At 47.8% G+C, this 16,051-nt stretch overlaps 1 protein-coding gene across 4 annotated transcripts in view; it reads right to left on the bottom strand.

The window, feature by feature from the left end:
• Nucleotides 1-9,556: 9,556 nt before the first annotated feature.
• Nucleotides 9,557-16,051, bottom strand: part of FOXRED2 (FAD dependent oxidoreductase domain containing 2) — a 15,851-nt gene continuing 9,356 nt past the window's right edge. For 2 of the 4 annotated variants that reach the window (XM_046646785.1, XM_046646787.1), the window contains exon 9: nt 10,328-13,556. In XM_046646785.1, coding sequence (XP_046502741.1) covers nt 13,297-13,556 — 260 coding nt within the window. In that variant the 3' untranslated portion in view covers nt 10,328-13,296. Of the gene's footprint in view, nt 9,610-10,327; nt 13,557-16,051 lie in introns of those variants that run through there. The other 2 variants (XM_046646786.1, XM_046646789.1) reach the window with 2 other exon arrangements.

Below are 16,051 nucleotides of genomic sequence, written 5' to 3'. Positions count from 1 at the left end.
AGGCTGGTGTCACAGCCGCCTTGTCTCCCCTGCACCCTGCACCCAGCACCTCATGTTACAACCACACGTGGCCTCTTAGGGTTCTGTGAATGTCGGTGCCTTTTCTTCCTCCTTGCCTTTGCTGAATTTGAAATACCTCTTTCTCTCTCCACTTGGTAGAACCCTTAGTCATCATCTCTTCTTTGAGCAGCATTAATTGCTTCCTTCTCTGTAGTGCTTTGTCCCTAACTCTTACAATAGCACATTGCACAGGTGTCTGTCTCTTCCACTAGACCGTATGCTCCCTGAGAGTAGGGATTTGTAGCTTTTATCTGATTCCATATGCCCAGCACTCACCTGATACAGTGCCTGGCTCACAGAGGATGTTCAATGGAGGCTTGTTAAATGAATATCTTCGGACATCTCAGGGAATGGTTGACAGTCAGAAAGGTTATGTGACTTGGTCAAGGTCATGAAGCAGGTAGATTGGCAGCGTCCCATCTCACACCTCCATTTCAGTCTACACTCCAGCCAGTGGGAACCACTTATAGTTCGAGAGTTTGCTTAAATGTCTCTGCCATCCCTGCATTTTGCAGTTGCTACTCCCTATGACTGGAATTCTTTTCCTCTACTCTCCATCTGAGAAAATGCTGCCAGATACCAGATTAGGCATTCTCTCTGGAGACCCTTGCCTGAGCCTCCCGGAGAGGGGCTAGATGTCCTTCTCTGAGCTTCCACAGCCCCTGTGCATCTAGCATTCACCACACTCAGTACTCTGTATTGTTATGTCTGTTTCTTTATTCCTCACCCTTCACTATACTGTCAGCTCCTGGGGGTTCATCTGTCTCTCTATTGCTTGCCTCAGGCCTTGGTGCACCATAGTAGGTGCTCAGTGATTAATTGTTCCATGAACAGAGAGCAGGGATCCAAATCAAATCTCACCCGAAATCCCATTTTTCCCACCATGTTGCATGGCCCCATTGTGCCCTTCCAAAATCATTGCCATGTTTTTTTCCCAGTTCATCTTGGCCACATCATGCTATTATTTGTCCTCTGTCCAGTTGGCAGGTTCACTCCCTCACTCTGCTGGCGGGCAGGGCCACAGCCACAGCTGTGCAGGGAACTTCTTCTGCAATGAGGTGGAGGAATCCATGGAATAGGTCCCATCCCCTGGGCACCAGTAGCCACATCAGCCTTCTCCTTAATAGAGTCCCGTGTCCATCTCAGGCAGGAGACTAGGTGAGGGCATGGGCAGGCATGGCCTTCTCCACCCTGTCTGACCCCTTGCTTTTGACTCTGTCCCTACCTAGGACAGGAGCCAACAGTAGTGATCCACAGTGGGCCTCTCAGTACCCCTGGCTCTCCCGAGGTCAGCATCCCTTGGTGCAGCTGTTTCTGCTAACGCCAGATGCCATCTGGCACAGGCACTCCCGCCCTGTCCATTTTCATTTCTATTTTTCTGTGTCTCCAGCACTTTCTCTTCCAGTCTCCTAGTAAGCCTATTTAGCATTTTCTGGAACACCAGTTTCCCTGCTTAATTCGCATTCTGAATTCCAAAGGAGGACCAGTCCTGTTTATTCTTATCCCATAGTCACTTCATCTCTGTTGGCCTCAGGCTTCTCAGCTGAGACTTGGGGAGAATGATGCCTTCCTCAGAGAGGGCCGTGAGGTTGCAGGCAGGATGAAGTACAGGCCTGGTGTGTCAGTGCCTGATGAATGGGGGGGTCTCCTTCGCTCCTGCGGGGAGAGAGCCTGTGAGATGGATAGAGGAGGCTGCTCTCACAGTAGGCCACAACTATCTGGTGGCTCGTCTGCCCAGCCAGAGCCGACCTGGCCTGCATCTGGCTCAGGGCACAGGTGTGAGGGGAAGGGAAGGAAGCCAGCATTGCAGCCTGAGCTCAGGGTGGACCTGCTACGTCCACCTCTTACCGACATTTATTGCAGTGGTCTTCAGACTGGGATGGGAGTCATGAGTGGGTTTGTGAAATCCATTTAGTGGGTTGTGATCAGCAGCTTTAAGAAAAAAAAAACAGAATTGCCAATATCAGAGTATGTTGCATGTTATAAGTTTTCTTTTGTGGAACATTTCTTGGTTTTATGTCTATATGACTATGTGTCATAGATTGTGATATAGAATGTATTTTTTACTGTGGATCATGGTCAAGAGTTTAAAAGCCACTGATGTATTGAAGAGTACCGTTCTAACCACCCTACATGTATTAACCTATTTAATCCTACATCCCTATGAGGTTGGTACTGTTACAGGCTTCATCTTACAGATGGGGAAACTGAGGCACATAGAGGTTAAGTAGCTTGTCCAGGGTCACTCAGATAGTAGGAGGCAGAAGCTTAAAGGTGCTATCCTGGCCCTAGCGAGGATCTGACTGACTACCAGCCAGCCAGTCTAGGCCATTGGAGGGCATTGTGGGGTTCAGACCTGGGGGTTGTAGCTGGTGGCAGGGTGGGCAGCAGCAGTTCCCAGCAGCAGCTGTAAACAGAAGCCCCCACACGGTGGCGGTGTGGGTCTTGCAGCCTCCTCCGCTGCGGGCTCCCTCAGGTCTGCAGGGCCGGTAGCAGGGGACAGGGCTGCGGGACAGGAGCATCTCAGTAACCACCTGTTTGGAGATTTTAGGGCTGGAGGGAGGCACCTTAAAAAAACAAAAAACGCAGAGAGAGGTGGTGGGTTTCTCTCCGAGAGGTGTTGCTCCTGGAGAACCTTTGTTTTGTTGCCCTCTTGATGGTAATTTTTGGTTTTTGTGGGTTTTTTAAAACGCTGTTGCAGCACCATTAGAACTATGACTTATGTTTTGCAATTTAGGAAGCTGGTTTCGTGTTCTGGTGTGATTCATGTTCTGTCGTGTTTCCAGCAATTATACAATGTCCCCTCACCCCTTTCTGAACATAAACACTTGACGCTGGGACAGCGACATAGCCCTTAACTCATAGACTGGCAACTGCTCCTCCTGGGACAGTAGATCCGGAGTGTCATGGCTGTGATATAGGTGGGTGTATGCTGTCGCCCTGACTTGCCCACCCCAGCGCGAGGCCAGTGCCCTCAGGAGGCACGTGCAGGCTGGGGCACCGGTGCACCAGGGCGCATTCCAGATCCTGTCCACTGTTGGAGTGAGGCTCCTCTCGTGTTCCGCCCGGTCGGGTCTGCTGGCTCAGATTCTCCTGGGCAGGGCAAAGCCTGCAGCTGCGAGAGGCTCAGGGAGGGAGGCAGAGAAGCCGTCCTCATCACCAAATCTCTGCCTCCCTCGCCTTTCGGCATGCTCCTGCTCCCTGTCCTTGAACAGGAGGCAGCTGTGGGTGGAAAAACGAGCCCTGGGCCCGGCATTGGGACCGCTTGGTCACCAGATTCTGCCCCTAACCCACTGAGTGACCTTGGGTATGTCGGTCAACCTTTCTGGCATTGTTCCTTGTCTGTATGAGGCTCTAACATTGCTTACTTTACACCAAGGTTAGGAGCTTGCCTAATCACGAAAGAATGGGCCACATATCTGTGGTCCTTACCACATGCCTCAAGGCTATTCTAGCACTTTTCGTATTTCAACTCATTTTGCCCTCACAGTAAGCAAAATACTGTTATTAGTTATATTTTACAGATGAGAGAAATTGAGGTCCTGAAAGGATAAATAACTTACCCTAGAACATGAATCAAGCAAACAGGGCTGGAACTCAAACCCGGGCAGACTGGCCCCAGAGGGTGTGTGCTTAACAAACTCAGCTTGACTGTGTCTTTAATATTTTCTGTAAATAAGACTTAATATGGAAAACTCTTTGGAGAAGTTTCCTTTCATGTAAATATTAAGTCTTCTCACAGGCTTTGCTTGGAGGTGCTCGGAAGGCGGGTCTCAGATATGCAACACATAAAACACAGGGCTAAATTCACTCTCCAAGTTCTATCTCCTTTGTGGTGTGCAGCCACTGACCTTAGTTCATTCTTTTTGCCTTAGCTGAGCTGCTTGTAGCCACCCCAATATGGGTAGTTCAGGGGTCTGCCAGAGGTTTGTGCAGAGTTTATATGCAGAATTTGGGGCTCCTTCTCCATGGCTCTTTCTGTTTGAGGATTTTCCCACCATCACTTTCTACCTCTGCTGTGTCCTTTAACTCTTTCCTCTGGTTCTTTGAACCAGCAAGATTGTGGGTTCCTATTAGAATTTTACCTGCCCTGTGTGGTGCTGTCTGGGGTCTGTCCTCAGGTGAAAACCTTTAAGAAATGGGAAAATCACCCAATGCCATTTCCTTCTTCAATGTGTCAGCTCTCTTCTAGTTTCTGCCTACTTTGGTTGCTCTTCAGTGTCTTCAGGTAATTTAAAAAATATACGTATTTTATCCAGAGTTGTTGCCTGTGAGAGGATTTGGTCTGAGAGGGGATACGCCACCGTTATCAGAAGTGGAAGCATAAATGCTTAGAGGTGCTCGCCATTAGTGTGCGTGCAGGGAAGCAACAAGGTCGGCGTCTGAGTCCCTGACACTCTGGAGCCACTGTACCCTCTCTGGATGGCTCATGCCCAGACTGTTTCATGGGACAGAACTAAACTTATATCTTGTATAAGCCACTAGTATTTTGGGCCTTATAATGGCAGCCTTTAAGAGCTTAACTATCTTATTTCATAGAACCTAAGAGGCCACCAAATATAAATTGCACCATTATTTGATGTATCACTAAGAAATAAAAACACTGCTGTGCCAATTATTCAGCTATGGTTCCTCAGCTCCAGATCCACTCTTCCATGTTCTGCTTTGTGATAACAGGGCTAGAAATCTATGAACTACACTTGGCCTTTGCCTGCTGGCTCTGTTGGTTTCTGCCAATAAGGGTCATTCGAGGAAGTCTAGTAGGCAGGAGGAGAGAGAGGTGACTTGTTCGTTCCTGTTTTTTTTCATATCCTTATCACTGTCCACAAGCCATGGCTCCTCACCCAGGCAGCAGCCATTGGTTCCAGCCTTCAGCTTTTTCAAGACCTCAGAACCAGATTCATCGTACCTCAGAGGGACCGGCACCAGCCGAGCAATGCCTCCTCCTCAGGGTCTGGGTCGCCACGCCTCCCAACATTTAGCACAACCCTAGGGGTGCTGCTGGTTTTGCATTTATTATCTCTGAGCCATCTCAGTGTCTCTCTCCTTTGCCTTTTTAGTCCTCCAATACCTGTAGAGCAAATTCTCTCTACTAAATTTCCTCATTTGGAATATGTTGTGTGGTTTCTCTTTTTCTGATTGACCTCAGAATAATAAAACTGTCAATTATTACACTATGATACAGTTTTTCTTATCACATAATTTTTATCTTTTGCTTATTGAAAGAGCTCTTTCTGATTTATTTAGATAAAATGTAAGATATATGCCTTGTACATAGATAAAAAAGAAAATACAAGTGAATTCATCTATGTATTCGTCTTCTGGGCTGGGGACACATGGGGATGCTGGGAGAGCGGTGTGCCCAGAGAGAGCAGGGATGCCCCGCACCCCTTCCCACATCCCTTGTTCTATGTATCTCTTCATCTGGACATTCATCTATATCCTTTATCATATCCTTTAATGAACTGGTCAACATAAGTAACTATTTTCCTGAGTTCTGTGAGCTGCTGTAGCAAATTAATGGGACCTGAGAAGTCATGAGAACCTCTGCTTTATAGCCGATTGGTCAGGAGCACAGGTGAAAACCTGATCTTGTGATTGGCATTTGAAGTGGGTGGGAACCGTCTTGTGGGGCTGAGCCCTTAATCTGTGGGATCTTATGCTACCTCTGGCTAGACAGTGTCAGAATTGAGTTAAATTGTAGGACAACTAGCTGGTGTCATGGAGAATTGCTTGGTGGGGGAAAACCTCCACATATTTGGTGACCAGAAGTGTCAGAAGTGAAGTGTTCTGTGTGAGAGCAAAGGAGCTTCACAGGACAAAAGAAAACTTTTTTTTCCCCGTAATACGGACACCTTTATCTCTCTTGTCACTTAGGAAATTCCAGGGTTTTTAGGAGCTCTGTGCCAGAAACGAAGACGAAGACCAAATATGTATTTCTTATTATAATCACAGTCTCGCAAGTGGGAATAGAGGAGTGTAGACCAGGACATGGCATTTATGTGACCGCTCAGCAGCCTCTCCTTTCTTCATCCTGAGGACTTCCTGCTTGCCCAAACTCTGTCTTCTCTACTGGACTGTCAGCTCCATGAGCAAAGGGGTTCTGATTCTCTTTCCTCCATTCTAGCCTCCACATGCCCAGCACAGACAATGTACTGTTACTTTTAACCTATTATGGAGCTCCATCATCCATTGAGGTAGGACCTTGCCCTGTGCCCGAGTATAGTAGACACTCAGCGAAAGTTTGTTGAATGAGAGAGGAAAAAAAGAACGAAGTGAGAAGCGGCTTCAGTTTTGGTGGTGTGTGAATGGAAGCCCTTTCACCCTGTCCCCAAGAAGTCCCCACCCTGTCCCTCCTTGCAGTTTGTGTAAGTCAGGACTCTGTGGTAAGTGTCAAGAACCAACTCAGACAGCTCATGAACAGGGACTTACTATGTGAGACTGGCATGATCAAGGGTGCAGCTAGTTTAGGCATGATGGGATCGGGGCTCAAATAACGTTGAAGAGCTCTGTGGGGCCTTCCGTCCCTCGTTTTGTTTTCCTCAGCATGTTGGTTTCATTCTCCATGTGGTTCAAAAGATGGCTACTACCAGTCACAAGAAGACATGCTTTGGGCATGTATCGAATATAAGGAAGACTCTGCTTGGTCCTGTTTGGGTCACGTGTACAACTCTGGCTCAATCACCGATTGGCCAGCCTGCGTTATGTGTCTGCCCGGTGGTGGTGGCCCCCAGAGAGTCAGGTGGACATGAAGTGGGTTCTCCAAAGGAAGGAATGCCAATCGTAAACATGCATGCACTAAGGGCTCTTTTATTCAAGTCCAATAATCTTTCCATTTGCCACATAACTTCTTGATCAATTGATTTCTGGTAAAGTTGGGAAGTCTTTGATGTTGAAGGAGGGTACTCTGATCAATAAACGTTGTGCTGGGCCCATTTAGTTTTGCCTAAGTGAAAACACTGGGACCTGGGCCCTATGTGAAAGAATGTGTCTAGGCTCGGGGCCAAAGATGGTCACTTCAACCCTGACCCCAAGGCAGAAGTTAATAAGAACATGTCCTGTGTCATGTTCTTTGTCTGGTCTTGCCACCCAAGTGGGCATCTGACTGGACTATAGAAACATACCATCCATGGAAACAAGAAGAAATAACTCAAAGTATCCAAATGTCTGAAAGCCCGAGTTAGAACCCAGATAACCTTAGAATAAAAGGGATCCACAAGTCTAGACCAAATGGGAGTCTCACTGAGGAGAGGACACTCTGCCCCAGACCTGAACAATTGGCACTCCTGCCCGCCGTAAAGCTTTTGGGACTCCCCTGGCTGATTGTGGTGTGGATGTTGTAAGTTCTGATTTGTAGGTCTCTGCCTCTTTTCCCCACTTTATTCCCCTCACAAATAAACTCTGATTGCTTAAACAATGATGTCGCTTTGGCGGTACCTGTCATTTCTTATCCCCTATGGTTGTGGGAAACATATGCTTATGAACAATTGCTCATATGGAGATTATACCTGTTCTTACGAGTCTACCTTCACTAAGCCACCTTTATATTTTGCCCCATGGTGCCTATCCCTCTTATCTATTGCTGTGAAAAAAACCTCCAAAACTTAGTGGCTTAGGAGAACAACAATCGTTTTGCTCACAAATATGAAATTTGGGTGGGGCTTGGCAGTGACGGCTCATCTCCGCTCCATGTGGGGAGGTCAGCTGGGGAGGGTCACTGGGCCTGGACCATCCATTTCCAAGATGGCGCACACATGTGGCTGCAGGTTGGTGCTGGCTGTCAGCCGGAAGCTCAGTCAGGCACCTCTGTTCCTCTCCTCTGGGGCTTCCTCACAGTATGACGGCTGGGCTCCCAGGGAGGTCGTGGAAGTTGCCAGTCTCCTAGGGCCTGAACCCAGAAACTGGCGTGGCATCACTGCCACCATGTTCTTTTGGTCAAAACCGTCCCTGCAGCCACCTGATTCAAGGGGAGGGGACAGAGACCTCACATCTGCATAGGAGTTGTCATTGAATTTTGACCATCTGTAATTGACCACAGTGCCTCCCAGGGGAGGCTTCCAGACACTGTCTTTTCCTGATAGACTGACTTATTCAAAACATAAACATGGCTGGCGTTAAGGGGCTCATCTCATACATTTTTGTAGTTTCTTTATTTTTAAACCACAATGACAGATTATAACACGCTGAGGAATTCTGAGATACTGCGTTGTCCTTTTTGTTCTATTGGTGGGACTTTTCTGCATCTAATTACTTTATTATTTGGGATGACTTGAGCGACTGCTCTGAGATGGTAACGTCTCAAAAAGAATGAAAAAGCAGGTGACAGACTTTTGAAAGATTTTGCAATTTTCACGAAGCTTGAGGTTTTCTCCAGAAGAGTAGGCAAATCACTTATTTATGCAGAACTGAGAAAGCAGCGAGACATTCTGTGGGTCCCTCCTTCCTGCTTAAACTCATATGTTGCATGCTATTTTTTATTTCAGCGTTGACGGATTGGTTGTGTGGTGCGCTTGGATTAAATACTTGGGCTAAAGCGTCTCATATATTTGCCCATCAACTTCACTTTGTAGCAGATTTACATGCCGTCTGCCATGCCAGATTGAATTAAATGCTTTTTTAAAGCCTGCAGTCTGACAAAAACCTTTCCTCAGTCAGCATTTTTAAAGCATATTTAAAAAATAAGCATCTGTGGTGAAATGATGCAGCCTGTGGTGTCTTTTCTGGGGGAAGAATCCAATTGGGCTTTTGCAGATGATGTTGTCATTGGTCAGAGAACTGAGAATCCTAACTGAGGCTGAAGCCTGGCGAGCGCTGATGCTCCAGACCCCCGAGGTTCTCCCTTCTCATCTTGAGTCACCCCGCCCTGCCTGTATCACAGACATCTGGTTTGATGGAATGGATTAGGACTCTTTTCAAGGGTACCTTTTGAGTAATCAGCAGTTCAGCACTTCTCTGCCCTTTTGTGGGAACCACACACTTTCCGAGGTTTGAGCATGGTTCGGTCTGTTAATTTCTCGTCGCCCAATGTTCACATGAAGGAAACTCATAGGCACCGTGATGAGGAGATGGTTACTTTAATGGTTTAATTTTTAGAGGATGGCTCAAAGGAGGTGGGTTTTCCAAGAACCACACCACTGACTTGCCGTCTAATCGTCTCAGCCTCACATTCCTTGTCTGTAAAGTGCGGATAGCGATGTCTACCACTTAGGGTTGCGGTGAGAATGAAATTGACCCAGGTAAGCTATTTAGTTATCTATTGCTGTATAACAAATAACCCCCCAAATTTAGCAGCCTAAAACAGGAAACTATCTCAAAGTGTCTGTGGATCAGGAATCGGGGAGCTCTCAGGTGGGTGGTTCTGGCTCGGGGTCTCTCATGAGGCTGTGTCTGGACGGTGGCCAGGGCTGCAGTCATCTGCAGGCTGGACGGGGGTGGGATCTGCTTCCAGGCTCCCTCACATGGCTGTTGCTGGGTCTTAGTTCCTTAACTCATGGGCCTTCTACTGGGTATCCTTTCAGCATGACAGATGGCCTCGCGCAGAGTGAGGGACTGCAGAGAGAGGGGGAAACAGCCGGTCTATTAGGAGATGAAGGCCGCAGTCTTTTATAACCTAACCTTGAACACGACATCTTGCTTTTGCTGTATTATATTTGCTTTAAGTGAATCACTAGGTCCAGCCCCCACCCAACAGGAGGGGAATTGAGCTCCACCTCTTTGGGGGAGAAGTATCAAAGAATTTGGGGACAGAACTTTAAAACCACCACAGCACAGTTCTGGGCATGCAGTAGGTACTCAATAAATGACCAGAAATGATGATTAGCTTAGCAGACAAATTCATTCTTGGTGAGTCGATTTCCAGGCAGACCCTACGTACACCCCCACTTTTACCAGGTAAAAGGAATTTGGGGCTCTATAGTGGGTTGGAGATGACGCCTCCACAAAATGAGGATTTTTATCTTTTATTTTCTGTCACTTGGGAGGGAAGATTCTCCCAGAGGTCTCATCTGTTGTGCTGGGCCCAGCCAGTTCAAAGACTCTAGGAAAGCAGTACACACCACTGAGAACTCACTTCTCCAGACTGAGCTTGTCTTCTCCCTGGCCACTTGGCACAGGGCCTCCCCGCCTGGGGAGGAGGGATGATACCAGGGGTACCACCCAGACCAAGGGGCAGAGTAATCCTCTGGGAAGGGCTCCCCAGCTCCACATGCCCTCAGCAATTTTAAATTCCAAAAACACAGGTGATTTTTAAAAAATAGATGTATTTTATTTCACTATAGGGTGTAACCACAAATTTGGACAAAAGACGAAAAAGGGAAAAAAGACCTCCCCAAACTTAATACATCCCCCGATGACATTTTCTGATATTTCCTTTCCATACCTCTCCCTGCATATAGTTTTCTATTTTTATAGAGTTCCAAGTATTTGCAACTTCAATTTCATATCCTGCTTCTTTTCACTTAACTTTATTACACATATATTTGTATTACATGGTCTTTCACCACTTCTCAGTTTTTGAGAGTTGGATAATATTCCATTGGGTGAATATATTCTAGTTTACTTAACTATTCTTCATTTTTCTCATTTATTTCAATAAGTTCTTTATATAATAAAGATATTTATTTATGTGCATTGTATTCTGCTGTTGTCCATGCTATTTTGCCTTTTATTTTTTACCATTTTCTTTCAAATAGTCACATTACTTAGGTACAGGCAAGATGGGTATACCTGGAAACGTTAAACTTTTACCTCTGGTGAATTACTCTGGTTGCTTCTAAACTTGTCAAGTCCTTTCTTTTATTAAAATATCCCCTCTTCACCTCCAGTTTCTAGATGACTTTGACAAATTCATCTGGAATTAATTTTGAATTACGGTATGAAATAGGGGTCTATAATGAGATTTATTTTCTTCAAATTACTAACCAGTGGGTTCAACATTATTTATTGCACGGTCCTGCACAATCTCATCCACTGGTTTGCGATTCCTTTTTAAAATCACCTCCTTCCTACTTAGAATAGGGCTACTTCTTCCTATTATTTCACCAATTTGTCTACTTTGAACCAGCAATGTTATAATATTAAAAAAAGGAGGAATTAATGAAGTCAGGCCTGGGCCAGAAGAGGAACTTGGTCCAGCTGGAAATGATCATATGTGCTCATGGGCTGTCCAGAGTTGAGAAAGAAGGAACTGAGAAGATGAAGTAGAAAACGTGAATTCATACGACACAGCAGGAAGGCAGTGAACCCCCAGAGCCGGGACGTGTAAAGTAACAGGCACACGGGGCCAGGATTTCCAAAAAAGGCGGGGGGGACGGGGCATTGCTTGAAGGGGCAAGGTCTAGCTAGGACTCCAGCAAAGGCAGCAACCATCTTCACAGGAAAAAAGAAAATACTTCTCTGTTGGAAGCCAACTATTGATTTACAGAAAGAATAGCAAGGAAGACATCTCTAGTCAGCTGAGCAAGAATGGAATCATGTCTCGTTAAACACAAATAAGGCTGGCTGATATTCTGATGGAATTAAAAATTTGGCAGATGACAGGAAAAGCAGCAGATGCCACATTTAGGCGTCAGTAAACTATTTTTTACAGCACCTTGAACTTTTACTGGAACGAGCGGCTCAGCCAGCCTTCGGGAATTGGGTAGGCGAGATGTGTGTAGCAGGATTTGGTATTATGGGTACAGTCCTAATTAAAAGATTTATTTTTAAAACGGTCTTGGAAAAGGAAGAGTGGACTGATGAAACCCAATTTTGGTTTACCTGTACTCTATGAAATATGGTGAATTTGACATCCTGGGGTTGGGGAGAGTCCCTTAATTTAGAAGTTTCAGCCCTGTGCAAATTATGCCAAGTATTGTCAGGGGGTAAACAAACACTTCCTACCCCACAGGCTAAGGCTGCTGGAGTTTCATTGCTGGTAACTCTGCAAATGCCTGGAGGGAGAGGTGGGTAAGGGGTTCGGGACCTCGCCAAGAGACGAAGAAGATGTTCCCAGAAAAGGGCTGTGGATCCAGAAAACCGATGTCCCTTGAATTCTGAGTGGATCCATGAAGGACGAGTAAGAGCCCCTGAGAAACCTATGATCCCGAGCTGGGAAAAATCCTCATGATTGTTTTATGTACAAATGTTTTCCCATGGCTTCCTCATAAATGGGACCAAAATGCTGATGGCAGAGTAAGAAGGGAGCAGGTTTCTGGGGAGGAAGGACAACGAAGAAGAGCCAGAAGAGCTAAGGAACTGGAAACTAAAGTGATCGTCGTTCTCATTCAAATGCATTTGTGAATGCACATGCTGAGCTGGGCGCTGTGCGAGCAGAGCAGCGGGGGGAATCACCTCCGAAAGAATCCCCACTGAAAGACAGCATGGTGACAGTTTTACAAAACTTGATCGGGCAGACCAGAGGCAAGGCGGCGTGCAGGGTGCTGGGGGCTGGGGGAGGATGGAAGAGCAGAACACAGAGGCTGAAGACAGCCAGGGAGCGCAGGCGGGGAGAGAGCAGCTCTGAGTTCAGCTGCTCAGAGAAACCTGCTTAGACAAGATGCCTTTGCAGGGAGCTGTCCGACCTCTGCCTGATGACAGCCCACTGGACCTATGACGACAAGCCAGGCTGGCCCCCCAGGGTTCTGAAACAGATGGGGCGGGAAGAGGCAGTGTGGCGAGGTGGAACAGGCTTTCGCGCTACCCAGACAGGGACTCCTGGCTGGGACCCTGGGAATCACCTAAGCTCGCTGAGCTGGTGTCTTCATCTGGGGGCAACAGGCCCACCTGTCCTCCACAGTCGAGGATATTAGAGCTTTTGTTGTGAAGTGTCTGCCAAACCCTTATGAAGATGAGGATGGATTTCACCTGTGAAATGCTCCACGGGTGGGTGGGATCCAGGCCCATCTGAGGAGCAGACCAGAAGAAAAACGAACTACTGGGTACTTGATGGGGACAGAACTGAGGCCAGCCTGGTGCTCAGCGACAGCTCAGTGAAGACAAGCCCAGCTGTGGAAGGCAGCTCCCACCTGGCAGAGGAGGCCCTTCTCTGGACCCCGCCTCCTCCGCCCCCACGGAGCGAAGGACAGGAGGAGACCACCGCATGGCTGCCCTTCAGCCCATACGTGCCCTCTGTGTGGCTTTGGTGCAGTCCCTGCAATGATCTGAGTGGTCTTTGGCAATCACACGTCGGTGGGAGCCTGGGGCTGTGGAGAAAGAGGAGAGCTGACTGTGGGGGTGGGTGGGAGAGAGGCCTGGCCATCAGAGTTCCTCCTTGTTATGGTTGAAGGCCTGGGCTGGAGGCTCTGGGGCCCGGGGGTGACCTGTTGGCTCACGGTCTCTAGGCTGCCGGGTGCTGTCCTTCCGGTGCTTGCCCACAGCGGCATAGTCCCGCAGGAGCCCGCTCTCTACTCCGTGCTGACGAAGGCGCTCGTTGCCCACAAGCCCCTGCATTCTCAGGTACCCCTGCCGGCAAAAGGGCGGCTGCTTCTGGCGCGTTAGGGCGAACAGGAAACAGGACTCTATACAAAAGCAAAAGGGGACAAACGAGCCACGCTGAGGGGTGGGCAGAGGTGCGGGAGGCACCCTGGGGGCCTCCATTCCTTGAGCCTGGGGGCTGATTTTTCTGGGTATCTCCTGTCTGACCCGAGTAGCCATGGATCTCGTCCCTCCCTAAGGTTGCGAGAATAGGAGGCTGCCCTCACGGTTTGGAAGAACCACAGAAACAACTCAGCCCCCAGAGATTGAGGCCTAGCATGGTGCTCTGCAAGGGGCCAGCCGCTCAGGAGCAGCCCTTCTCTCTGGAAGCTGGCCCAGGGCGGGTGGCAGTGGGGGGGTGGGGGCAGAAGCTCAGTGGTCAGTCCCATTTTGAGCTCAGACCTGCCTGCAGAGATTTATTCCCTCAACAATACCTGTGTTGCAAATACTGTGTGTAAAGCACTGTTCGGGATACAAAGATACAAGTGGAAAACCCTCACCTCTGCCACGGCAGAAAGTGGGTGCTAGGTCAGATCTGATGGATCAGGAAACAGTGTGGATACTTATTACTTAGAAATATGAAGAAACAACAGGAAGAGCTAGAAGCAGTTCCTTCTGCGGAGTGAAAATAGAAGTGGGAAAAAAGTCTTTTAGCCAAGTACATAAATAACTTTGATTCAAAAAATAGAAAGGATGGAACAGATATGGGCTCAGCCTTCTGAGGGATTTAGAGACAGGATGGGAAGATAGAGTGAGGGTCAGAAAACTGTCTTGAGTCCTTTGTGTCAGGGGAAAACGGGGCATATTACAAAGGATGCTGTGAAGAGGCTGTAAGGTGCTGCACCACATTATTCCCTACTTTTTTTTCTGACTTACTGCATGGAGCGCCCCTGGCAGAAAAGGCTTTGACAATCCTCTGGGCAGGGAAGACAGCAGATGCGGAGGCAGGACAGCAGAGGGGGCAGCAAGGTGGCCTTTTGGCAAGCACCACCTCTGATGACATCAGCCCTTCTGCAGGGGCCGGGGGGCAGAGAAGCCCAGCAGAATCTGGGCCAGAACTAGCAGCTGCATATCCGTGAAGGGGGCGGAGGGAAAGCCCGCCCTCTGCCAGCTGGCCCTCTGCCACGACTCTTCTCTTCCCAGCTCCAGGCAGCAATGCTTAGTGGCTTGTCCTGTTGAGTAGTATCTAGGGAGCAGGAGCCAGAAGGCTAGAGGGCCAGTGACGATGTACTGGTGGGAGCCACAACTCAGGGTGGCAGCATGCTTCCTAACGGGCATGGGCATCACTGCTGTACTCCTGAAACCTTCAAGACAGGCAGTGACTTGCAGCTGAGGTCTCTAGACCTGTAAGACGTCATTTCGTGTGTAAGCGTATGGTCAAACTTGAGTTTGCAGAGTGCTGGTACTTCAAAGTTGCTGACCTCTGCTCTATGAATTACCTCTGTTTGAGCATCTACGTATGTTTAGACTATTAATTAAACTATTGTTTTAAGCCATCTCCTTAATATATGCATTTTTATTTCAAAGTGGACTGAGGATGTCATGTGGGGATGAAACAAGGACCCTTCCTCTCTGACCTGTAGGCCAGGGACTGTCTCTAACCTGATTCGAGATGAATAGTGCCTGATATCAACTGGTGTTCAACAGATGTTTGCTGAAAAGTGAAGAGTGGGTGTCCCAGGCATTCAGCGGGTTAAAAAAAACAGATAAAAATCTTCCTTGTTTCAATCAATTCTCTCTCTCCATCACTAGACTTCTCTCCCCACTTTCCTTGTCGAGTTTGGCTGTCAGAAGCATCTTCCAGTTCACCAATTCTCTCTTCATCTCTGTCTAATGTGCTACTATACCTTTATGTTAAGTTTCCAATTACAAATTTATTTTTCCATTTCCAGAAGTTTTATTTGGATCTTTCTCAAAATTGCCCAGTCAATTATGTTTTCGATACATGTATTTCAGACAGACATTAGACCCTCTACCTCATCATTCCAATTCCCGCAGCTCTTTGGTTTGATCCAGTCTGTTGTTTCTGCTGACACTCCCTCATGGAGGTTAGTGTCCTTGAGTGTTAAGTGATTTTTGCTTCAGACTTCATGTTAGTTGGAATTTTTATCTGTGGGAATTCTTTAAGGCCTAGTTTTAAAGTATGTTTCTTTACAGACGATTTGCATTTATTTCTATGATTTTTGCACCACCATGACAGTGTGAGGTTTGGCCCCAAACTCACATGAGTGAGGCCTAGTGGATGGAAATTCTCAGGGGAGATTTTCCCACTTGACCCGGAGCCAAAAAGCATGCATCTCCACCAGTTCTCTCTTGGGAGTGTTTTTTGCTTCCTACTTTACCCACTGAAGTCCAAGCGTATTTGAAAGTCTCTACGCAGATGTCCCACCTTCCCCCCGACAACCTGTTCCAGCCCCACCTTCCCCCTGATCTGCTCCAGCCCCACCTCCCCCCACAACCTCCTCCAGCCCCACCTTCACCCCCAACCTGTTCCAGCCCCATCTTCCGCCCCTGACCTGTTCCAGCCCCACCTCTCCCC

Source organism: Equus quagga, chromosome 19 (genome assembly GCF_021613505.1).
Source record: "Equus quagga isolate Etosha38 chromosome 19, UCLA_HA_Equagga_1.0, whole genome shotgun sequence".
In the NCBI taxonomy this organism is placed as follows: domain Eukaryota; kingdom Metazoa; phylum Chordata; class Mammalia; order Perissodactyla; family Equidae; genus Equus; species Equus quagga.
The sequence above is the reverse complement of the archived record's forward strand: the minus strand, read 5'-3'. Positions and strand labels throughout refer to the sequence as shown.